Source organism: Melanaphis sacchari, unplaced genomic scaffold (assembly GCF_002803265.2).
Source record: "Melanaphis sacchari strain LSU unplaced genomic scaffold, SCAv2.0 Contig221_pilon_pilon, whole genome shotgun sequence".
In the NCBI taxonomy this organism is placed as follows: Eukaryota; Metazoa; Arthropoda; class Insecta; order Hemiptera; family Aphididae; genus Melanaphis; species Melanaphis sacchari.
This window is the reverse complement of record NW_020271098.1, coordinates 213872-241817: the sequence shown is the minus strand read 5'-3', so window position 1 is coordinate 241817 and position 27946 is coordinate 213872. Positions and strand designations below refer to the sequence as shown.

The following is a 27946-nucleotide window of genomic DNA, read 5'->3' as shown; positions in this document are numbered from 1 at the left end:
TTTCTAATTAAAATTGTTAAGAATATGAATTAAAAATAAGGGTTGCCATTAGAAAACATTTTTTAAAAATCCTAAAAAGAACATTCACGAAAAAATACTGAAACTTTGTTTTTTTTCTGTTTGTAAAAAAATATAGTACAAGTATATAAATATATAAAATGTAGTAACTTATAAGTACTTAGGTACTGTTAAAATGATATGAAAAACAATGCACATAACTCTGAAATTGACTGAGAAAATTAGTAAATACATTATGTTAAAAAATCCATCTTATGTGCGGTAAGGATAATAATACTATTATTGTATGATCATTTATAATATAACATTAATAATAATAATAAAAAACATTAGACTGAGAGAAAATATTACATGAGTACCAGATACGTTCCACATTATAATAATTTGCTGGGTGTAGGTCCACGTTTGGCAACTTACAGATCTTGAAGATGGCAAATGATGTACTTGTAGCTTCTGTTAAACGATGACGAGTGGGTGGGAATACGTCATCGGTCAGGTTTATGAAGGCCTAAGGGATAAAGCGGTGACTAGTTTGACGGACACGCGCATTAAGATGACGTCTGCTCGCCCACTTCCTGAAGGATATCCACGAGAAAGTGATATATTTTATATCATATCCAGTGGGCAGTGACTGAAAGTCATAATGAAGGTTTTAGTATTTGTGCGGATAGTGCTGATTGTGATAGTGGTAGAGGTAATGTCGGTGTCGATGAGACACCGTTTAGGCTGCCCCGTGATAACCGTGAGGCTCGTATGAAGGGTACATCTGTTGAATAGGCTGTTGCGAAGACTGCGACATAACAGCTGTCCCTGAAGCGGCGGCTGACTGTCCAGCGTAGGCTAACAAATGCGCGTTCCGGTCATCCTTGTCCGAAGACCAGTCGGCTTGGACCACGGAACCACTACCACCACCACCGCCTTTAAACTTTTTAAGCAACATGAGTTTAGATATGGTTAGCGAGACGACGGCCAGTAGCAGGGCCTTTAGCGCCTTGGCGCCGATCATAACCATGGCCAGCGGTCCCATCAGCGACAGCTTGGCGCACATGATTACGCCCATCATCGACATCATTTTCTTGAGGTGTTTCAATTTGCTCTTCTTGCCACGGCCTAGATTATGACGAAACAAATAAACAAAATAACAAAAAAAAATCAAATATATAAATATATACCGTGATACAGAAAACGTAAGCACGATGAGAGAATAAAAATACCTAAAGTAAATAATGTAAACAAACGGACGTGGAAAAGCGGAAGGAAAAAAAAAACCGCGCGCAAATACATAAATACGTGGACGACGGTATTATAATGATACGGCGATGGGCGCATTCCCGCATTGTTTTCGTGGTGATCGTCGTAAAATAATATTATTTTACTATTAAAATAATACGCGTTGTATACATTTTATTATATTATTATGTTTCAACAGCAGTAATTGCGCGTGCGGTCGGTCGCGGCCAATTGGACTGGGAGAATAATTACGCGTGTACATAATATATATATTAGGTATGCACCGCCGTTTCGAAAATCGGAAGTTGGGTAGGTAGTATAGTAAGTATAACGCGGCAGCGTAGTGTGATAGTTATGGGCTATGGTGTATATATACATCGTATACCGACGATGACGTTATTATAATGATGCCCAATGACTCGTGACGACCGCCGTCGTTTGATTAACCCGTTGACCTCAAAGATTTTTCCAATATTTCAGGACGGAGAGAGGAAATAATCTTCCCCTCGCAGCTATTCTCGCCTGCGTGCACTATTACAATATGTCATTATTATAATACATATATATATACCTATATTAAAGACGACTTCGGTCCTATTGTGTTACGCCTATATTGAAGGTCGACTTCCGCTCGGTTTGCTGTTGGAAAAATCGTACCGGCGCTTTCGCGCCAATGCGAAAAAACAAAAATACACGACGACCAAGTCGTACACTATAGTAAAAGTCTATCGTCTATCACACGATATAATGTGGGTCTTATACGCAAACACACACACAGACCTGCGTGGTATAGAAGGTCGATTTTCCGGACATAGTGAAATTGCGCTGCAAATCGGCGCAGCTGACGTGAAACGAAAACAACAATAACAATAATAAATTATAATTATTAGAAATGATCAACGCCGCTCGGATTTGAGTTATTATTATTATTATATTTGTCGAAAAAAATTCTAACAGATCGGCTTCATCCGCTCCCTTATGAATTATTCATGGTTCCTACTTATACTACATTATATTATTGTTATCGTCTATACGCCCGGCGTGTTTACATGATTCGTAGATATGGGCGCGTGTTGACAGCGACATCGGCGGATACGAATAAAAAAATTGTATTGTCTGTGCGTTCTTTTCAGCTGCAATCGCATTACCACCTACACTATATCGTTATCTGTATAACGCTTTGGAACGATTATCATACCATAAACATTTTTGTTTGAGAAAAGAGAAAAAGAAACTGTTTGCGATCGAGTGTTTACGAATAAATCGTTTATGAAGTCGAATAAAACATTAGAAACCGAGATCGTGACGAAAAAATACTCGACGGAAAATCGGATGCGATTGTACTCGATTATAACAACATGGGCGTGAGACAAACGATTATAATTCGTTAATAATAATTGCAATGCGTCATTCAATAAATTAGTTGGTATTCATATATTAAAATAATGCCGTATCCACATGTGTTGTCCCTGTCTTACTAACGTACAACATAGCAATTTTGCATTCAGCAAAATCTATTTTATGTTAGCTGTAAAATTAGAGTCAATTCACTAATTATTAAACTTAAAAATAAGAATATTATTTAAGACATCATTTTGTTTTTATTAATATTTTCATTTTTAAGTTTTAATACTTTATATAACTATACCTGACTTTAAAATGAAAATGTCAATAAAAGCCTACATCATGCCTAGATATTATTCTTAGTTTGGTAATAGATAAATTGACTCTTATGTTGAAGCTAACAGTATTAACTAAATTCTGCTGAACGCAAATTTAGTATGATGTACGTTATTATGTATGTAAGACAAAAACAACACATGACAAATGTATCGATTAATTATCTTTGATCAGAATAAATATAACATTACAAAGATATCTATATGAAATGTATGATAAAAAAAAATAAAAAGTTATTTCGCAATTTCATTTTTAACCTTTACAACATAATATTTCCTTAATTTTTTAAGATGTGGTCCTTTATAATAATAAGTTTAAAATGATGAATTTCATGTATAGCATATATTATATCAGTTTATTACTTTTTAATTAAAATTAATAAATTTGAATATCGTTAAATCTAACTAATACAATATAGTATTATTATAAAAGAAGTGTTTTATTTTTAAATTCGTTTTATAATACTTAACATGAAATATTCAATATTTGTCGAGACTTATTAGTCATTACTAGAGCTAAAATTTTAGTGACCTAAAAAATACACAAAAATGCACTAAAAAATTAATGCAAAAATGACCTAAAAAACTCTAAAAAATGTACCTTGATGAGCGAAAAAAATTTAATTTTAAAATAATTACTATTATTAACTATTATTTCTTCATTTTTATATTACATAAAATAAATAAAAATTTATTTTAACAAGTAAATTAAACAAATATATTCAAATTTGAGTGAATAATTAATCATACATTACTTTTTTGGGATTACTTATACAATAACTCATATAATACATATTCAAAAACGCTTAAAATAAACAAAAATTAATTGAAATACACAAAACTAACGTAATATTTGTAATGACCCATTACATAGTATATTCAGTATTATATTTTAATATAAATTAAATGTATTCTTAAAAATGTCTATACCTACCTACCTATAATATTTAATAATATGTAATTACTTTTCAAATTCAATTTGCACTTTTACTGTAGTTTGTACTAAAAAATGTGTATAATGAATATACGAATTCAGGGAAAAATGGTTTTTGCTTACAAATCTAAATAGTTATTTTAGTGATTTGTGGTAACTATGGAGTAGTGATTGGTGAACGATGTTTCTGTCCAACTTAATGCGTTAACGCGAGTAAAATTAGTTTTAAATGTTTAAGCAACTATGCAACCACTCACGGGCTACTACCATATTAAAACTACCCACACAAAACACGCAAATTGATTCATAAGTTGTTTACCAAGGTTTGACTTTCAAACTTGACTTACATTTCTAAGAAAATACCAAGACTAAACCCCTTATTTCTTTGCAAAATCCTAAAACTTATCCTTGAAGTATAATATTTAAAAACAATTTTCATTACGTCGATGTTGAGACTAATAAGTAATAACTGTTATTAAGCTTATAGTTTTAGACCCCAAATTCCTAATGGTTAGAAACAATAATTACTAATGAGTATTTAGAAGTGTACAGTTCAGAAGTCAGAAATAATAATCATAACTCCTGTCGTAACCATACTAGTAAATAGGTATTATAGGTATACCTACAGAAGTTTATAGAAGCTCAAGAACAGAAATGTATAAATTATTATATAATGAATAATATAACTAATACCTACGTTAATATTAAAATAACAACTGTATAATAATTGTTATGATGTTAATTGTTCGCGGTAAAAAGTTGACGAGATCCATTTTGTAAGAAATATTGCGTAAGTGTACATTGCAAATACCCACACAAAATATTGACACATTCAGTACTATTACTCTAAAATACTATTTATATGAAATTATAATTAAATGTAGTTTAAACGTCCACAACATGTCACATGAGTTCATTTGAGATTTATGATGTTATACGTAACCCGCACACGTTTTGTAGTCATCTATAGAGTCACAAAGACGCATATCTTACATTTCATAACATAATGTATCTAAGTAAAATATTTTTCGTGTCTCTTATAAAAACTGATCTTATTTAAATGACGCATTGATCACACCGGTTCGACGTGTAATTTAATATTTAATTAAATAATTTATTTTTCCATTAATTTGTATCAAGCAATTTTTAATTATCATCTATCACACAATACAATTAATATTTACTGTAAAAATAACGGATTGTACCTACGATAAAATCTACACGTGGTTATTGGAAAAAAATATTTTAATTAATACTACCAAATCTGACAATTTGGATAAACAAAACCCAGAACATTCGTATGTTTAATTTATTATTCGATAACCTTTATTAACCCCTTTTTTTCCGGTGACTTCACAATATTTTGTTTTTATTTTTGTTCAGTGACCCATATTGAAATCAAAATGAAAAATTATCTACGCAAGGTAGGTGGTAGAATATATTTTATGATATTATAATACACCATAATACTATTTGTTAAAGACTAATGAACAATACTCATTCAATAATAATTCGTATTTTAATGGTATTTAAGTAATGTGGGTTATCAAACGTATATTATTATTATTATAACATATATTCTTAAAACAATATTGATTGTATAAAAATACAATACTTCATCGAAATATGTTATTTAAATAAAATAATGAATCTTCACACGATTACATCACAATAAAATGTATTAAAAACTAAGAATTATTTTATTAGCACATAACATAGTGAAACAAACATTGCAAAATCAACATTTATATAGTTTAATTAAACTCTATAATACGGAAAATTTTTAATTTAATTAATTTTCTAATAACAAAAAAAAAAAAAATAAATAATTACTACTATGTAAAACGCGTAATGTAATTTAATTTCTGAACTTTTAAATCAAAAATAGGTATAAACTTGTCGTTGCCGATCCAAAATATCCAAACCTAAATTAATTAAATTAAAAACTCGGGAAATTTATTTCATCCATTCAGCAGTAAATAGTTTTGACAAATCTTTATTCAAAATTAAGAAACTAAGAGTAGATTTTATGTAAATTAAAATCATTAAATTAAATATCATAATTTAGTTTATTGTGAGTCACTAAAATTTAAACATTTTCTGAAAATATCGTAAGTATAGTAAATAGTTTGAGAATTTCTGCTTTAAAAGGTACTGTAAAACAATTTTAGATTTTGTGCAGAACAATAAATGTATTGATTTTATAATGAAGTACGTGTGTTTTTTTTTGTTTACCATCATCTTTTGAGGCAATAAAAATACTTAAATTTTTCGACTTTGAATGTCAAAACTAAAAAAATTCTCAATACTTTTCTAAATAATCAGAAGCAACAATAATAATAATAAAAAAAAAAAAAAAATGATAGAAAATGGGAATTTAAGCCCCAAACAAGTTTTTATAATAAAATTAATTTCTTAATTTTATTGTAATTAAAAAAAATGAATAATCATAGAAACTTAAAATTTTGCTAAATGATTTTATAATCATTATCGATAAATAGTAAAATTTAAAAAAATATTTTTATTCTTTTTAAGTTTTTTATAAAAAATTTAAATATTTAATTTTTTTAGTTTTTTTATTTTAATTGTCGATAAAAACATTTTTCTTCATTAAAAACCTTGAAAATTTAATACAAAGTTCCTTATAAGTTATTATTATTATATATTTTAAAGAAAGTTGAGTTTAAATATCCAAAAACCATTATAAGCTCTTGTAATTGGAATTTTAACAAATTGCGTCAAAATTGTGAAAATAAGTTAATTATTTTTTAATTAAAAATTCATACCTTATATTTTAAAAATTAATACAAGGTTATTTATATGTTTGGCAACTTTTATCAAACAATAAATTCTTCAATATTGTCAAATTAGTCTTTTATAAGCGTTTAAAGTTCAATGTTTTACTATATTGCATATTCACTTATGAAATAATTAATAATTATTCCTGTTCAAATGATTTTTATGGTTTTATTGTTATTTTTTAGCAAATAATTGTAAATACTTAAAATTTTTACCAAATATTTATGTTAACATTTAATTTACATGGTAAAATTTTAAAACTATTTTGACTTGATCTTTTTATTAGATTTTTTTTTTTTTACAATTATTTATTAGGTCAACATTTTTAAAATTTTAACACAAGTGGTTCTTGTCTCTTTAAAATATTATAAAAATACGTAGACACAGGTTCTTACATACATTCAAACTTAAAATGTTTACGAAATTTGAATATTATATGCTAAGTCATTTGCTTTACGTTGAATTAAAAACCAATCCTCTAAAAATTGTCATTAGAAGTTTATTATTATTTTTTATAAAATTTAAAACAACTTTCCAGTTTACTTAATCAATGGAAATGTACAATTTTATTACTGTTATTATTTTTTTTTTCTGACTTCATAATTATTATGAATACCAAAACTTTTCGTATGAAATAATCAATAAAAAGTTTAAATTTGTGTATTTTTAAATAGGATAATTTATAATGAACTTTATATTATACCAATTTTATTATTGGTATTTATTTCTCATGTGTTCAATATTTTATTTTTAATATTTTTTCACTAATTATATCTTGTACTAATAGCTTATCTCAACTTAATTGATTTATAATTTTAATTTTTTACAAATATCATTGACCTAATCACTAACATTCATTTGAGTGATATGTAATTATTTTGGTATTTATAACTTCATTAGTACACAAATATATTATGTAGTATTATTAAGTTTAAATGTAACTATTTTAATGTCCAATTAAAAGCGTATAAATTCCATCTAGGTCAAAAACTTACAGTTTTTGTTTAAAATGATTAAATACATTTTGGACGTAAACAAAAATAAATAAAAAACGAACAGAGGAACATTAGAATAGTTACAATTCTAAAGTGATTTAAGCAATAATGACAAATTCACCCAGGCATAATGATGGTAGCATCAGTTTTATTTGTGTCAACATTTATAATTTTATACGAAATAAAACAAAAATTATTACAGTGATTACAAAATAATAAACTTTATTATATTCTGATAGACTAATTATTCATCAGCAATTTTTCCTTGTGATTGTATATAAATTTATAATTTATAGGTCTATGAATATGGGTACCTATAAAGTAAGTTCATATGTCTATGTTTATATGTTTCATAAAAAATAATTTTACAGTAAATACGATGTCACATAATATGTACACGAAAACGTAATATTAAACGCATAATATCTATGCATAATCAGCATAAAATCGTAATCAATATAATTTAAAATTCGAATAAAACGTCAAATGAAGCCACGTTATATTGCAATTATTTTGTCCCAAATCGCGATGTAGGTAAGCTTTTACAACATTTTCGATGTTTTATGTAGGAAAAATAATTTGTACTTATTATGACCGAGCAAGTCCTATGCAATATCAACATTTTCTAATACGTAACAAACGATATTGCAATATATTTCGTTACAACAGGAAATTTAATTTTTTGCGTCTTTTACGCACAATTTTATTGAATTATAGTATGATACAGAGAGGCACATAGTATAGCAATGAACGACGATGGAGTTATTGCAGCATCTAAGATAAATAATCTTCGATACTAATGCAACAATAGTTGTTTGAGATTAAAATATATTATAGATCGTTGACCGAATAAAACTCAACCGCGGTACACGTTTGATTCGTGGATTATCAGCGAGCACGTTCGTTGATTACAAGGTGACAACGACGACGACAACAAAACAGTGCGTAACCTACAGCAGTACTTGGACATCTCGCGCGGGTAGAATCTGTACACTGCGATATTGCGATTCGTACAAAGTAAGAATTTAGCGTTATGTTAACCTATACATGCTGCGGCGTTACTGTAGCCGTTGGACTTAATCCCTGAGAGCCTGGAACGTATCTCGTTATTATTTGAGTAGACTTTGACCATAGCGGATAAGTACGAATTGGCGCTTGAAATTCGTTTCAAAACCCATTCGTCGTGGCATAACGATGTTTTCAATACGATATCAAAAGCTAGTGTTCGATTCGTTTGACGTCGTCGCACTGTACAACGTGACTGCGAATCGCGACGAGACTCGATACGATGGTTTTTCCCGGACCCCTCGACTACCGCCCTGAACTACTACGGCCGCGCACTTCTATATCCGATCACGAGATGTACTAAAACCCCATATCAAATGCGAAAAATGCATCCGTCAGACCGTCGTCGTAACGACATAGTTACCTTGCTGGTCGAGTTCCAGATCGATGTCGTCGTCGAGTATCCAAGGCAACGATATCCGGATAGTATGCGTGTCGAAGTACTCGTCGATGGCCGGTCCCAGGGACGTGCTAACCCGGTGCGCGTGCGGCTTGCTGTTGTGCGGCTGCAGCTTGGACCGGTCCTCGGCGAGGCCCGCCTCCTTCTTTTTGACGATCGTCACGATGTCGCCGACCACGTTCAGCTTGTCTCTCTTCTCCAGCCAATTGACATACACCAGCAGCTTGTCGTCCAGACAGACGATGGCCAGGTCCAGCACGCAGTCGTCCGCTGACGTGGCAGCGACGGATACGCCGCGGAGCGCCATCAGCGACGCGGACGACAGCAGCAGCGACAGCAGCAACGCCATGGTTTGGCGACGTGTACGACGGCGGTAGCGGCAGCAGCGGTTGCGTGACCGCGACGCGGGTGCACTTGTACGAGCACCTGGTAAGCGGTCTGATAAGCGGTCGAATAAGCGGCGAACTGGTCGAGCTTCGCAGCTGCAGGTATGCAAAGTTTACAGTGTACCACGGCGTGTATTTGGCGAGGCGTTATGCGCGCGAAAAGAACGACCGGTGGTCAACGGAACGAGACTGTATGCGGCGACGGCGATGGTGGCGGCGACGATAGTGACGTGAAAATCAATCTTGGCCGCCGCTGCTCTCGCACTGGTACACGGACGCTGCCCCTCGTTATCCCCCGCTCTTCACCGTCTCCGACTTCGCAATCATTATATATTGTTGCGATTATTATTATTATTATTGTTGTTGTTATTATACGTTTTGGTAGTCGTAGTGGGTACATGTGGCTTATAGTCGATGCGTCGTCGGAAAATTCGCCGTTTCACGTGCGCCGGTCATTTTCCTCTTCTCCGCAGAAGGGAGGAGTCGGTGTGAGTAGCTGTTGGAGAATGGAGTATCTGGAGATGAGGGGGGAAGGTACCTCGTGTACTCGGTGGAGAGACGGAGAGGAGAAAAAAAACGACGAGAAGAAAAAATAAACACGGTGACTATAACGAATTCGACAATGAACTATATGGGACTGTATACAATATATGCGCTTGAGCGGATGTGGCTCGCGGTGGGAGGAAGAAGCCATGGTGTGGGCAAGGTAGCCGCGACTTGCTGGCGACTAGAGTGAATGAAAAACAATGTAAGAATATAAGTTAAATGGTCATTTGCTTAACTAGTTCACACCGAATCTCCGCAGCGGTTTTTCTACACACGATTTCCGCGATAATTACAAGTCAAAATAAAGCGACCCGCTGCACCGTCTACGGACCTATATACGTATACAATATTATGATAATATAGACAAACGTGCCCAGTCAGTCTGCGGTACATCGTCTCGTTTGTGTGCTTGCATTTTTTTCTCGACATTTTTTTTTTCTAACTGACGTTTGGGGGTTTTTTTTTTTTTTTATTCGTCCCCGTCATCATAATATCATAATGTTTGCCGCCTATTGTTGTCTATTATTTTGTTCGCTACGACCGACGGCAAGAAGCCGTGTAGGAAAGTCGAAAGTGACTACAATATATGCATATATAATATACGTTTTACATTATATTTCAATAATATTTATCATGATACCGGAGCCGCGTGCTTCTTTGTATCTGATTATATCACGATATTCACGATATTATTGTTACGCATTTGTGATGATGATGCGCGATACACGGATGTTTGCCATGATATTGCTTGACAACCGTTTCGAACCGTTCATTTCGGTGAGTAGGATGTACCTGCTATATGGCCATATAATAATATGAAATACAATACAGCCCATCAGTTGTTTATTCGTATACTCTATCACACGCGGTTTTTTTTCTCGCGCACATTCTAAAGGAGAAAAAACGTTTTTAACTGTCTCTCGTTTCTCTCGTGTCTCGCTTCACGTTGTCCGAATGTTAATTTTTTAATTTTTTCTTACTATGCCTGATTGCAGTGTAATAGATAACCCATATAAGGTGATTCGCCAAGCATGCTCATTGAATATGATACATTTGTCGAAACTTTAATTTTCGGAACTTTTAAGTATACTAAAATAATATAAATCATAATACCACGTTTTTTAAATACTTAGATTTTTGTATGTCTTTTAAGGAGTGTCCAATGAATATATAATTTTTTTTTATTTTTTTAATAAGAATCATGCTTTTTATTTTTAATAATACCGAAATACTTAAGTTGATTACAAATATATATATATATTATATATTTTAATGGTGATCTAAATTTAAATTCGAATGAGTAACTTCAGAGTTATTAAACTTTGTGTATTTAGGACAGTAATCTTGTATTATAAATGAAATATTTAATATAAGCAAGTACGTAATAATAAATTAGTTTAGTACTTATACTCAGTCGATTTTAATAAATTATACAGTTTCAATTAAATAATATCATTTTCATATCATAACCCACATATATTTAAACGTATTACTATGGGTACCATCCTTTGTAGGTATTATAATCTAGATTATGATTAAAATTTCAATTAATATTTATAAAAATAAAAATAAAAACTGCCTAACAATTTAGAGTAAAAAAGGGTGGTTCTCTTTGTAGGCTAGTTCATTTTAAGTATCGGAAAATATGGTCTTTATGTATACTTAAAAATTGTCTAAATTATTATAAATAAATTCGTTGTTAAATTAAATAATTGGGGTGAGCATTTTAATGATATTATTTGTATCGTTGTAATAACTAATAAATAACAGCCAATTTGTTGAACTCAATGGACGGTTACGCTTAATCTATAAAACTGAAAAATGACTTGTACCATATACGATCACGTATCAAGAAATTGACACATATTCATGATGTTAAAACGTAGAATGTGTAACTCTTTGATGTATTATTATAGAATAAGAATGGCCAAAAAAATAATTTGCTACCTTCTGAAAAGAAAGATAGTTCTTGATAGCGTAAAAACCTTTGATAAAGCCTCGACGTGACCTTGTCTTCCTTTTTGACAGAGAGAGTGGTAAATCCGCAGAAGCAGTGTTAGTGCCCCACCAGTCATCAAGTGCATGCAAGTGATTCCAAATCAGAATCCTGCTTTCCTACAAGCGACAACTGTATTTCTTCAGTAATAAGTTTATTATTTTCTCATTCAGATTTACGTATTTTAGTATAACTGTGAGTCACATAATCCTACTTATCATATGATCGTATAAGCGGCTATAAATCAAAACTACATAATATAATATTAAATAATTATATATATATATATATATATTATTGCATTGTACAGAGTATAATTTAATCAGATTTTAAAATATACAATCTTAAAATCCTCTAATATCTGGAAAAAAAATAGCTTAAATTTAATATTTGTATCTGATAAGTGATAACATTTTCAAGCACTTAAGTGTAGGAAATCATTTAAATGTTGACATTATATAACTTTTATTTTCTTATTCTTACGTTATTATAGCATGCTTGGTGAATCACTCTGTACATATATGTATTATACATTTACACGTATAAATAAGTTATTATTATCTTTACTGGCAACGTGTCGTTAAATCCATTTTCTGCAAAAAACAATATAAATTATGTTTAAGTATCTACAACGCGATATTATATTTAAATTAATTTTTTTAATACGATTTAGACATACTTCTGGTAGTCGATAAGGAATCGAAGATTTTTTCAGGTAATTATAATTTGTATTTACCAAATACGATATCACACAATTATAGTAATACACTAATAGTAGACTATGCTAAATTTTCAAACGACGTGCGTTAAATATTATAAGATTATATTAATAAATTATTCAGTATTTGTTTAATTTTTCAATAATAATTCGTACGACCTCGCGCGATTGATGGCCATTTCGACTCGTATAGATTATAGATGATGTGTAGATACAACAATAATTTTTCGATAAATATAATAAATCATAATATTATAGTTTTTGTAATTTATTATTATTATTATTATCATATTTTAATTTGTATATATATGTGCTCTTTCAACACTGGTTTAACGCAATGACCTACTCAATGGTGTATACTTCTATATTTCTATCCATTCATCGAATTCATCGAATTAAAGAAAAAAAATAGACGAATTCTAACTTAATCGTTCTACGAAATATGACTTTATATTTCATTTTGTTCGTTAAAATAATATGCAGGTTTCTTAAAAATGAAAAATTTTATATTTATTTGTAATTTATTAGAATATTTATGGCTTACGCCACTGTAGCTGTAACTAAAAAAATTTAACCATTTCTTTATTTAAAGTGTTGGAGATATACAGGACTCATGACTATTGCAATAATAATGCGTATAGTTATGTAGCTCCCTATTTGTTTAATATCTATAACGTATTCTTAAAACTGAATAATAATTTATATATTTTAAAGAGAACTCGCTGTGTGTCTATGGGAAACCGCGTTTATTCTGCGATCGCTGTAGGTATTAAAAAAACATATTATACCTACAATATTAATAAAAAATAGCTGATTGCGGCAACAAATATGAACGATTTACCTTATACTAGTAAACATATTAGTATAAAATATGTATAAGACGCATATTTTCATTGGCAATAGCACGCGGAACAAATATCTAGAGTAGATAGTAGCCGACAAATTCTAATGGGATTACGACTTGCTTGACGACGAAACTCGTAAAACTTATTGTTTATTATATTATGATATTGCGTTAACAAAAATTTATACCTTTTTGACGTACTATACAGATATAAGACATATTTTTAATATATAAATAATATATTATATATTGTGGAAAGAGTCAAATAACAACGACACACACAATATAATATTAAAAGCCGGTGTAAGATTGCGTGTATATTTTACTACGACTACTATATACGATAGTATTGCAGATAAAATTTGTATTATTTAAGCAAACGATAATAATATTTACAGTCATTAATCACTTTATATACGATATTATAATATTTTAACGCACTTATTGTTTTTGATGTGTGTATTTCGTTATAACCACGATTTTTTTTTTTTACAACTTAAAATGCGTTAATACTAAAATTTCTATGAATATGTTAATATTACAACTGAGGTGTATACTTATCATTGGTTTAGATTAAACCGTTAAAACAGTGTTTCACCAATCATATTAATAGTTAATTAACTCTTTTGTTAAGTCTAGTGCTTCTATAACTTATTTCGAACAACTAGTGTTACTAAGACTAAATAATATAGAATTCGAAGAGATGAATAATTACAAAAAAAAAAAAATAAAATAAATATTGTAATCAAGGTATAACCACTGCATATTGATTTCGAGTCGAATACAGGACTAAATCCTAATCAGCTGTTTTGCGAAGAAGTGAAATTTAGTGAAAAAAAAGTATTTATTTTAAATAAAAAAAGATTTAATCTTATCTTTATAGTAGATATAGTTACACGCACCTCTATCTAAATATACATACATATAGTTATTCTAAGTATTAATCGTATTATATTCGTGACTATGAATTTTATTGTTAATTCGAGGCACGTCAACAAAAACTGACCATGACATTAAAAACAAATAAATATTTTTATAAGATATTAGAAATTCATATAATAAAACTTAACAATATTTTTTTTAAATGCATTGTGTCCCATTTTAATAAGTTTGAAGTAATAATACTATCCAAGTAATATTCAAATCTGTCACTGCAATAATTTCTTATGGTACCTACACCGTACTTACAATTTATAATATGATATTATGGTAATTCAAGTTAATAGTACTGGTTTTAAAAGATAAGGTGATTTTTATTATATTTATAAATATTGAAATATAATCATAAATATATAAACAACTTTACAGTTATACAGTTTTAACCTAAACGATTCTTCAAAATAAAATATATATTCTGAAAATACATAAATATAACATTGCATGTGTAAGTGTTAGTTGAATCATTTTATAGTTTATTGAAGTTGATATATTTTCCACAGGAAACTTTGTCCTTGAATTAACTTGAGTATAAATTCATATGCTGTTTCTTTTTAAAAATAGATATTTTAAACAGTTAAACGTAACTGGAATAGCTAAAATCTGCTATATATAATCAATTCAATACATTAATAATTATAAATTATTACATCAAAAAACTAGTTCTAGTTCTATACATAAATTCCTCCAATCAAATATGATAAAAATAATTAATGTGAAATAATATGAGTATATTTTCTTATGGTTAAAAGAGAGTCTGTATAATAATAACCATGATTCAGTTTTAATAAGATGTATTTTATTTTTAGTACTGAAATCATTCACTAGTCAAAAAATAAATAGTAGATATTAAAAATTTTTTTAAATGATAAAAATTTGTTTTAAATTATTAAAATAAAAACAAATAATTTAGACATTTGTATTTCGAATAGAAAAGTATGGTGTATATTATGTGTGCAATAATATTAGATGAAAATACGAATATCGGCCAAAATGTTGACGTTTATATTGATTACTCCAAGACAACGTAAAGATTTTAGACTTTAATCGATTAACCATAGTAATTAGTACTTAAAATCTATTTTAAATACGAGTACAATCAATGACGTACAAATTTTTAATCTTATAAAGTTAAAATAGTACTTTTTAACCTCGATGTGAGCGAAGTTTTCACGTCCATTCTATCAAAATTATACTATATAAACCATGAAGTAGATCTTAATTTTTAAGACTAATTCTAATTTTATCAGAACTTAATTGTAACTAAAATGAACTTAAAATAGAATTCAATCGTATACACTAGTCCTCCTCATTAGTTCAAATCATTTCAGACAAGCATAAAGTTGTAGAGTTTGATTTATTTGAAAATAATTGTAAAACAGCTAGTTATCCATACTCCATTGTAATTGGCACACAATGAGAACTTGTGTGAAGTTAGTCCCTCCTCCTGTTAATTATGGTTATAGCTGCTTTAAATCAATGAACTATATCTATAGAAATATTTTGCCGATTTACTCTTTAGATTTCTTTGTTTCAGTATGAATGCTAATGAGGAACTTTGTTTTAAATTGTAAATCAATAAGTCATATAAAAATTAAATATTTTAAAAATTTTAAACTAAAAACAAAATTGCAAATTTTCTTGATTTTGACGAATTTTCTCAAAATTTTAACTACAAAAGCTCATAAAAATAAAATGTGACTTGAATATATTTTAAATAGATTTTTATTTTTTTATCTTTGAGAAGAACTGATATAAGTATTCATATTAAATTATTAAGCTTTTTGACCGAGTAAAATTTTTATTGACATAAAACTTCAAAAAAAAAAAAAAAAAAAAAATGAAAGTATTCAAATATCTTTAAATAGCTAAAAAATAAAATTTTTAATATTTTGAAAATGATACCATATGTAAGAATTGCTTACATGAACATTTGGTAAATATTATCTATGATTATTAATTATTGAATTATGCTTAAAATACAAAATTAATTTTATCAAATTTGGTTTTGTGTGAAAATCCGATGTGAGCTTTATTTTATACTTGCTTTTATCGATTATTTTTAAAAATATTAGGAATTTTCAATTTTAACCTCTGTAAAATTTTCTTATCCTCTACACAGATAAAAATAAAACAAAACATGAATCAAAATTGTACTCCAAATAATCCAAATTGTTGTAAAATCAATATATTCGTCAAATTCATTCCTCAAAATCTAAAAGATGGAATATAGATGAATCCTTAAAACGTGTTACTGCCATAATCACAATTGTATATAATGTCCAGTGTAGAATTACATAATAATAATGTGTAAATTTATATATATATATATATATATATATACATAAACTATAATTGTTTTTATGTATATAATACATTATATTTGTGATATTGTATAAAAAGACACATATCTAAATGAATTTCAAAATCAATTACTCACATACGATATTATTTTTTTTCGTTATTGATTATTATACAGTTTAACATCTTTGTTTATTTTCTTTTAATTTTTCATTTAAATAAAACTCATGATATAATTATTGTAACTAATATGTTAAATACTAGTACTAACATAAATATACACTATTATATTTTTCAATACTTTTAATATCGAATAAATAAATTGAGTATTAGAAAATGTAGAAATTTATGATTTAATATAAAAAAACTTGTCTATTATGTGCAGTCTTAATACATTTTAATTTACTTAATTCAAACCATTACAGTTAGTTAACTGAAAAATAAACACGACCTGCGGCAATTATCATTTTTTTCAGTCATCCCGTGACTTGGTGGTCCGATAACCAATGTTATTTTGTCAAGGCCTTTAAGGTTTACCGACCTTCTGAAACCAGTTTTCAAACTCCTTATTCATGAATAAGATAATAAGATATTAAAAATTATTTGACTTCCTAAAAAACTAAGGTATATCGTGATTTTTCAGAATAAGTTATGTAAAAAAAAATGTATCAATTTCAAAAATGTGTAATATAAATAAAAAACATAAAAAATATATCAATCAATGATATGAGCATATAGTGAAAATTACATTGTTTTTTTGAGTATCTTTTTTTGGGCTAATAAGTAATAATGCTATTGTACTGTTGAAGCCTAATTATAACGATAATAAAAATATAAAAAAAAATAACAACATACCGTTCATAGAAAATCGAATGCGTTATAGTAGGTCGATTTATTTTTGTTTACCCAGAAATAATTACAACACATATTGTAAAAATACAGCTACCTATATATTTTTACCAACAACATAATATACTATATACCATTCGAATAAGAGTTCAAATGCACGACACTATTATGCATTATATGTTGTTGAAGTTCAGTTTTACGGAACAGGTTTTAGTGTAACGAGATAAAACAGTACATTTATTGGTTGTCATTGTTAAAAAGCATAATGTTATGAAGAAAAAAACACTATTTGTGTATACTTTATGTGTGAATGTTAATTTATTCATCGAAAAATATTCTACAGTTATAAAGTGAGCAAAATTACTGTTATTTCAATTTTTTTTACGAATATGGAATTCACCTTATGCCAGAGAACTTTACGAATATTACCGTAGATAATGTTATTATATTTCGGTGTAAAATCATTACAATGTCCGTCTTAAAGACTATTTCATAATGGTCGTTCTTCACGAATAAATCTTTATTGCATATGCACCTGTTTAGATGTTCAAATAAACATTTTCTTTTATTTCATTATTCATTGCACAATTATACAGTTAATATAAACATTATAGGAACACTATTTGGTATAAAAAATTACCTGATATGATGTTTATATTTTATTCTAACGGAGTTGCAGTAGTACTTGTTCATATTTTTAGTTTAAACAACTTTTTTTTTCTTTTTTTTTTAACAATCATTCAATAAGTAAAATATTTTTGTAAAATAAATTCAAGTAATTATAATGACTAGGAATAAACAATGTGACCTGATCTAATTTAAGTCTTGGAAGATCAAAAAATTAAATTAAATTTTAAAACGTGCTTTTATCGGTAACTTTAAAATTAATTACAAAATATTACAACTATTCATCTGACAATTTAGACCCTCTTTAGTTAATATTGATTTTATGTCCAGGTGTTGTATGCAAAAAATAAGGTAGGTACAAGTCGGGACCGTATAAAAAAATTGATTTTGCTTTAATGAGTTATAAAATTGTATGAATATTATCCAAAAATATGTTTTTAGATTAAACATAAAAAATGTATGTATAAATTAGTAGATTGTTAATATATATCAAATAAAATACAACTATATTAAAAATATATATTTATTTAGAATGTAATTTGAGGATTTATTATTTTAACTTAATATAAGATAGAAAAATGTTCAGATTAATGATATAAATTTATTTTTATTTAAATTTTAGTTTACCACTAACTTATAGTAAAGGTAATGTTAAGTAAAATGTGTTATTAATACGAATGAATAATCAAAAAAAAAAAATTAAATATACTATGATTATAAATTTCAATACATTATTTCGACTTTCTTTAAAAATGTATAAAAATATGTTCAGTTACGTTTAATATATTTTTACCATTTTTTCATGCTCCATTAGTTATGTTAACGGGAAGTAAATAATTTTTAAAGCTTATAACTTATCATTGATTATATGTAATCAACATAATGTTATGCGTTAAATTAAATTATAGGTAACCTAGTATAACAGTATCTATTTTAATTTTAACGAAATAATTTGTGTACAATTTAGGGCAACGCTAATCACTAAACCTATAGAAAATTAATTACATTTCTATTTTAACATTAGTTCAAAATTTCGTATTTCGTGAAAATAATGTTGTGTTACTTATTTTCGTATTATTTGTTAAACACTGTAAATAATAATATAAATTTACATTAACCAATATTTATTATATAAGTATTATGTTATAATACATCATATAATAACATAAAAATTAATACCAATATCTGAAAAACCATTTGTGTTGTATAGGCATAATATTAATATTAAAACTATTTATAAGAAACACGATAACTACGGTGTGACTGAAAACTATTGAAACGCTGTCTTAGCAGATTCTAGAAGTGGGCAATTGACGAGTTCTAGTGTTCTTCAATGCAATAATACGCATGGCGAAGTAAACTTTTCAATAAATTCTGTTTAAGATATTCATTTTAGATATTTTGTTTTAATAAATTCAGAGTAATTTTAACAGCAACAACATTCTTTGTTAAATTATGTATTTATTCCATTCAACAACTCCATAACCATACATAGTGATGAATACACTTCACCTGAATCAGCAATTAAACATACTTATTGATATAATATGTAAATTTATCATGAAATTTCACTAAAATATAAAATATTATTTTCATAGATTTATATATTTATAATAGTTTTATGGCTCAAATAAATTAAATTAATTTTTTTCAATTCTTCGTTGAAATTGCCTATATGGAACTCCTCAAATTATTCGCTCCATGTTTTATAGCAATGTCGATACCTATTTAATAATTTTTTTTTATCACGAAGATTTCAAATGTAAAAGAATAATAATTTTAATTCAATAAATTGCTGAATTTTATGAATTCTGTGCGAAAGACATATTATTAATTTCAATGGTATATGTACTTAGCTTCTTATAATTTTTCTTAAATATAATAATTGTAATAAATTCAGTTCCTGATTTAAAATCAATATAATACATTAAAATATTAAAATACATGACATCATAACCACATGTTTTCAGAAATTATAACACAAATATTGCTTATAAATTCAAAGTTTTATCATAGAAATGCTTAATCGTATGAAATATAAATATTAAAAGATAACAAAAAGGATTCTTTTTACTCGTAATAATATTCGGTATCATGATGTTTTAAAATAACCTATTTTAAAATGTTGTACGAATTTTAAAATTTAAAAATATCCATCAACAATGAATCATTATATTTTTTAATAACAATCAATATTCTAATTTATAATTTTATATAATATCATGTTATTCCAATAGTCTAGACTCTAGTTTAATTTACCTCAATAACGATAAGGTTAGGTTAGATTATTTACATAAAAAAGTTTATTAAAACCGCTATCAAATCTATATGTATAATATATTTTATAAAAATATTCGTTAATTATTATTTTAAGTATAAGTTCAATACACAAAGCAAACTGTTAATATTTTAATTAAATATAATAGATAAAAGTATTTAGATTCTTTGTCGACGCCCAAAAGAGTTAGTAGATATACGTATTCCATAACTTAAAAATTGATTTTTCGGCCAAGACTTTATCGTTCAAGGATATCAATAAACCGTTTAATAGTTTGAAGGCCTTCTTATAACATTCAATGCATTTTAATTATTCAACGGATTTAATTATGATTTAAATGCAACATTATTTGATTGTTTTTATGTTGTAGTGTTCAGTAAAAAAAAATTATGCACTCTAATTCTACAATTGCGATGTTTTGTTTTTTCTTCTCTATAAAGTTTTGAATTTAAATATTGATTTTCATAGAATTTTAAATACATATACTTCAATACAATACAATTCTACATAGCCATAAAATAAAATAATTTATTAATTTGTGTATATAAATATAAACTTACAAAATATATTATTTTTAGTTTCTTAACATTTACAATTTACGTATTTATATTTTATATTAATTCAACGAAACAATTGTTTTTTTTAGATTTTAAACAAGAGTAAAAATGATGCTTCAAATTTTTAATATACTGTTTTTTATTAATATATTATATAGACACGTGCATAAATATATAATTAATTTTTGAATCGTCCAATATTTCATTATAAATATAATATTTAAATTATACTTGATTTTTTCTTCTATGTATCATAAATTCATAATACTTTTAAGATTTACATTAGGATCAAAATAATATAGTATACACTTTTGTAAAATGTTCATTATACTTTGATTTAATAAGAGATGTCATTTATTTATTTATTTTAAGATATAAATGGTGTAATCGTATTAATTGTTGGATAAAATATGTATACATAAGTAATTAAAAATATATTATGCATAGTTAACTACTTGAAGGTTTGTAATTTGTTTTCTGGAAATTTTTTCAATTTTATAATTTATTGCTTTCTTACAACAAAAAAATTTAATAAGAGCTATAAATAATTATCTAGATACACAAAACATTAAATGTTAATTGATATTCTGATTTATGATTCATTCTAATATTAAAAATAATAGAAATTATAAAGTGTAAACCTCAGACGAAATATGTATAATATAATTATAAATATAAAGCGTCGACACACTTTTAAAATAGTTACATGAAACAAACTGTATTCCCACTACTTAAAAAAATAAAATAAACGTAGGTATATAATTTAATTATAATATTCTTTGGGTAAAATTATAACAACGTTTTAAATTATTCGTTAGTTCACTAACTAACTTTAACTATTAACTAAAATCATATCCGAAAAAATAAACTCGAGTTTATAATTTTATTTCAAAAATTAGTATTTTGAAATGATACGAATATAATTTTTCACTAAATAGTTTATGATTGACCTATAATTAAAATATCTTATGGTTTCGATAAATGTTTTGACGATAAAATATAAAAGTGTTTTCACGGCTTTTAAATTCGCAACACTTTTTACTTTAATATTATCTGAGTATGATTCTAAAAAAAATAAATACATAGTTTCCAAACAACAATAGAAGTACCTCAGGTGAATGAGTCCAATTTTAGTGCATTTTTTGTATGGGTTATTACTTTTTCGATATTATGACATTATGTAAACCTATCGGTAACTGCAGGTGATGAAGAGTTGTGTCTAGATTTGTCAATACGGTCAATACAAGTTTTTATTATACTATATCGATTTTCGACTATACGATATGAATTTCCATCATGAAAAATTGCTATTTATAAATATATATTGTCTAAAGCGTAATAATATAAATACTTAATGGTATAGCATTAAAAATAACTTAACAATATTAAGTATACCTACTATCATAAAAAAAATTGTTTAACAAAGATTTTTTTTTATCTCAAGCACCTAAGAGTTATAGGTGTATAAATTAAAAAAGATAAATAAATAGTTTTAATGAAAATTCGATAATCGATATTTATGTATAAATTCTTTTAAAATAAATGCATTATTTTGTAAATATTTCATTTGCATATCGCTTACTACTGTAGCTATTTAATATTCTGCAATATTATAAAAATAGTATTTTTCTGCTGTTTAGTATATCAAAAATATTGATAAAATATGAAACTCTCAATCATATTAATATCTGTTATAATAATACGCGTATTAAATTCGATCATACTTATACCATTGGCTTATAGACTATAAATGTACGAGTAATTTTGCTTTTTAAATTTACAAAGGTGTATTATTGTTATTATACTTTTTGTGATATTAATTACAAAATATATCATTTTATTACATAATTTTGATCGATAAATTATTGTATGGAGTACAGTCTAACTTTGTTTTATTGGTTTTAAGAGTGACATATTAAATGACGTTATGATATTTAAGTATGAAATTTAGTAGTATAATAATTTGAATATCATTAAATAAACCCTATTTTTTTTTTTTTATTATCATTGTAATTATTATATACTCACTATTACTCGATTTATGTAATGGAATCGTATTATTTGTTTTTATATATTTAATGGATATTTTAGTGATAATTTAATTAATTTTGTGCCTGGTATTCAGTGCGTGTTATTTGTTCACATTATACTCGTATGAATGTATGATAGTATTAAAGAATTATTATCGTTTTTCTTGCAGTAAACTATTTCATTATTTATAGTAATATCGAAAAATATATGTTTAAATCAAAACCAATATGAATAACAATTAAAATTAACTCGTCATCTGCTTATCAATAATTTTTAAGTTTATATAAGCCCATAATTTCTAGATAATTAGATATTGTGGTGAATTATTATGGCCGTCATTATATGTATTTTAAATAGTTTTTATCATGCTATTATGTTCAATAGCAATCATAATTTAACAATGAAGTTATCACCAAGTTTATAATGATTGTAAGCTTTATATACATTATGATTTTCATTGTCTAGTATATTTGTAGTTACGTTTTTAAAATGATTTTTTTTAACATTTCGTATTATATTTATTATTTAGTAATTGTTCATAGTTATTAGTTTTTCATTTATCTATAATATATCAGTATTATCTAGGTTACACACATAACTAGATCTATATTAGAGGTTTGCATTTCTGAATAAATAAATTGTTGTATTAAAATTCGATCAAATTTATCTAAGCTCAAAGATAACTTAGGAATTTATATTTTATAATAATTATGATGTTTTTTTCATACATTATATGATGTTTGATAGATTGATTTTTGTATTTTTATTATTTTATTTATAATAAAAAATTGTATTCAATTATTAAATAATTATATTATATTATTATATTATATTTTACGAGTCATTAATCTTGATTAATAAAATAAGCAGTTTCACGTTTTCTGCATATGATTTTATTTTTATTTATGGTTATTCCTAAAGATATTTATTTTTAAATATGCATAATATAATATGTGGTGTGCTAAAAGTAGTTATTATTTGATTAAAATATATTAATTTGTTTTTCTTAATAAAATATATTTTGGAGTCTATAAATTCTAGCTCTATATTAATAAGTTTATGATCGATCCAATATAGTTTTTTATCAATTTGATTGTAATTTTTAACAGTGAATATTGTTAATATAGATTTCTATTATGATGTTATTATTTAAGGTAAATAAATAATAGTATTATCTTTGAAGTTTATAATTGTATAAGAAATTATTTTCAATCATTAATGCATAAGATTACATTACAACGTGTTAATTATTTTAAAACTGTGAGATTTTATTTTAACCCTGATCTCTGTAGAACTTGTTGAATTTAATGACATTATTTGGATTCCTTAATTTTTTATTAGTTTATTTTATTTATGATTTAATTTTTGTATATGAGAGCTTGTTCATATTCTCAATGCAACATATACCTACCAAGTATAATAAGTATTATAACCCTTAATAATAGTTTTACATAAAATATAAAATAGATTAATACTTAATCTAGTACTTAGTAAAAATTCTAAATTTTTAATACTTCAATATTAATTATTATAAACTTATAACTTTAAAATAATCATAATAGTAGGAAATTTAAGCCTATAATCATGGACTATTATCCTCAGTAGGTACCTGATTGTTCAACGACTCAGAAACAAATAGTTAAAATTTAAATTTTTGTAAATAAGATCCTATCCTTAATGATTTACAGAAAAATTGCTTGTTCTCGTTTAAAAAAGATAAGATTTGTACCAACACAGTATACTTCTTAAATTTAAGTATTTGAAAATATGCTCTTCACGTATATTTGAAAATTACTAACATCATAAATTAAATGAATTCATCACTAAAGAAAAATTAGAATTTATCAAATTACTCAATGTATAAATAATAGGTAATAAAATAGTAATATAAATGGTAATAAATAGTTATAAATACTAATAGTACAATGAAGGACAATATGTAACGTTTTTAAAATAATTTAATATTTTATTGTCTGTAAATTATAGCGTCTTTCGAATAGGTACGGTTACACGCTTTATAATGCGAGTACCCACATGTATTTCTTTATCCATGAACTCCTCGCAGATAGTAATTTGAATTAATTTTCATTTAAAAAAAACAAAACAAATAGATACAACGCCCGCGTTTGATACCAATATACCACATATGCAAGCGTGTTTATGTGGCGTCCGTATTTATTATTCAGTTACATAGGTGCACACATATAACGCTAATGTGTTAGTATACTCTTCAATTGCGTACGAGGACACAAAAAATTATATGTTACAAAAATAGAATTTAGTGTGAAATTATTGGTCAATTTACTCACAGTACAACTATAATTTATTACTTAAAATATTAAAAAAATAGCGGCCAAAGGTTACACATGCGTAGGTGTGCATTATAACTTATAAGAACGTTTTAGAATAGTAAATATGTACCAAAAATTATATTAAAAAACTGAAATAAGTATCATAACATTTTACACAAACATTTCGGTTTTTTCATCTTGTTAACGTGTATACACTATTATTATAACAATATCACGAGTATAATAATATAACTGTACGTTAATGACTTGAAAATGTACTACTTGATATAATATTGCAGTTTGAAAAATATTTTATCCTTCTAAACTTATAAATAAAGTTATAATTTATAAATATGTATTACAATTTACATAAAATCACTGGATTTTATATTAATTTTATTAGTTGAGTTTACCAAGTTTTTGAGCGATCTAATATACTTATACAAACGCCCGAATATAACCAAACATCAATACTTATTGACATAATTGATTATATATTATAACTTTGTAACAAAGTATAGAGACATCAGGAATGCTAAACTGTTAAACTTTTCTCTGGTGTCTCATTTAAAAACTGTGAGCCTAATCAGAGCTTGAAAAAATGCACGTGTCATTTATAACACGTTTGAACTTTGAAGGTATTAATTTTAAAAAAAATGTTCGAGGTGATCAGGAGCTTACACAAACATATGTACCTATAGTATTAAAAATATTATTAAATAATTTCCATTTTAATTGACATTTGTAAACTTCTCTACCCACTAAATCATATTATTTTTGTGATTTTTATTCCTACTTGTAATTAGATATGTTTTTAATATTAGGAATGTATTTTGTTAATTTTAATGAAATACAAGCAGACTCTCGTCAATGTATTTCAATGTTTTGATTTAATAGTATCTGTATGCTTACCGTTTAAAATAATCGTTCGTAAATATTGAATATATTATAAGGATGGATAACTTTTTCCTAAGCTAGTTCTGAAATTTCAAAACTAGTAATTATATTCGTTTGAAATTCGTGATTTAACGACGAGATAAAAATATTATCAAATGTCGTTAAAATTTGGACAACATGCAATAGGTTTGACACTCCTGGACCATATAAACTATACAGATCCCCAACGCGACATGTCGAAATCGAATAGGTAGGTACGCGTAGTAATGATGAATGGCGTAACCATACATTTTAATCGAAGAACAATGTTTTTCAAATGTATTTTTTTTAGTTATGTGTAACAAATAATTCATGTTCACATAAAAAAGAGTTTATATTTATTTAAAAAATATATAATTGTTAAATTATTAAATTATTATTCATTTATAAATAAAATTATAATAATGATTATCATTTGAAGTATTTGTACATTTAAAAATATTTAATTATTTTTAACTATAATACATAGAGGTTTATATGAGATTCAAGTCTTCAGATCACATCTATAAACCTGAACGGATAGGTAGCTTCCAAAAACTTAGTTTCAGTTATAGTCTTTACCGCGTGTAACGTACCTAACATCCGAATAGTGTACAAAAATATACCTATAACCGTAATGTGAAAAATGTTATTCACTCGCAAAATTAAAGCATAATGTCAACGTACAAAGTTCACCACTTCAAGATGGAAAAATCGTCGGAAAATTATTTTCGAAAAAACAAAAAAACGAATTGATTGGAAAGGGTCAAAATATGGAGGGGGCAAGCGCACCCTTCACACTCCCACCAACACGCGAAGTAACTACTACTCTGATACATCGCAACACATCGCGCACATAATATAATAACATCGTGTAACATGTACCCACACGTATACAACGGTCGGCGTACGGTCTCCGCGGAGTGGGGGCGCCCGCCGTTGGGGGGGGGGGGAGGTGATGGGGTAGACGTTTTGGACCCGAAAGTTTCAGGTGCGGCCACGTCCGCGGAAGGCGCGTAAACGATCAAATACGACGAAAATATTATACGAGTGTACACTCTCCCGCTGCCATTGCACCGTCGCGACACGATCGCGCCGCGTCCGTCCATCGTCGCAGTCTCTCGGGCCGTCACTCTCGTCACGCCGGCCGTCGGACGCAGTATATAACATCGCGCTGCACCAACTACGCGACAACGCTGAGCGCTCCGCCAACGAAGCGCCACCGCCGCCGCCGGTGCACGAAGCCACCGTTAATATCGTTGCGAAAATATTTTCCGTAGACGCACATTTTTCGATTATCTTTCGAGGTAGCGTGGAATCCGTCAGCCGTGTGCTGCAGTCAGTATATCATTATAATAATATATATACAGTGACACGACGACAGGGATAACATCGCGTTGCACGACACCGCCAGCATTCGAAATGACTAATCAACCGACCATAGTGATCAAAAACCCGACATGGTGGAAGAGGAGGACGAACTTGGAACGGAATCTGACTATCGTTGCCGGCGGAATGCTATTAGCGTCCTCATTTCTGGCCCTAGCTCTG

General features: G+C 27.4%; 1 protein-coding gene across 1 annotated transcript; it reads right to left on the bottom strand.

Moving 5' to 3' along the window:
* Positions 1-312: 312 nt before the first annotated feature.
* LOC112594195 lies at positions 313-9740 on the bottom strand. Its single transcript, XM_025338861.1, has 2 exons — positions 9085-9740; positions 313-1128 (listed from the first exon to the last, which is right to left on the bottom strand). Exons 1-2 carry the CDS (start codon positions 9467-9469, stop codon positions 740-742), a joined length of 774 nt encoding a protein of 257 aa, XP_025194646.1. The 5' UTR covers positions 9470-9740; the 3' UTR covers positions 313-739.
* Positions 9741-27946: the final 18206 nt, after the last annotated feature.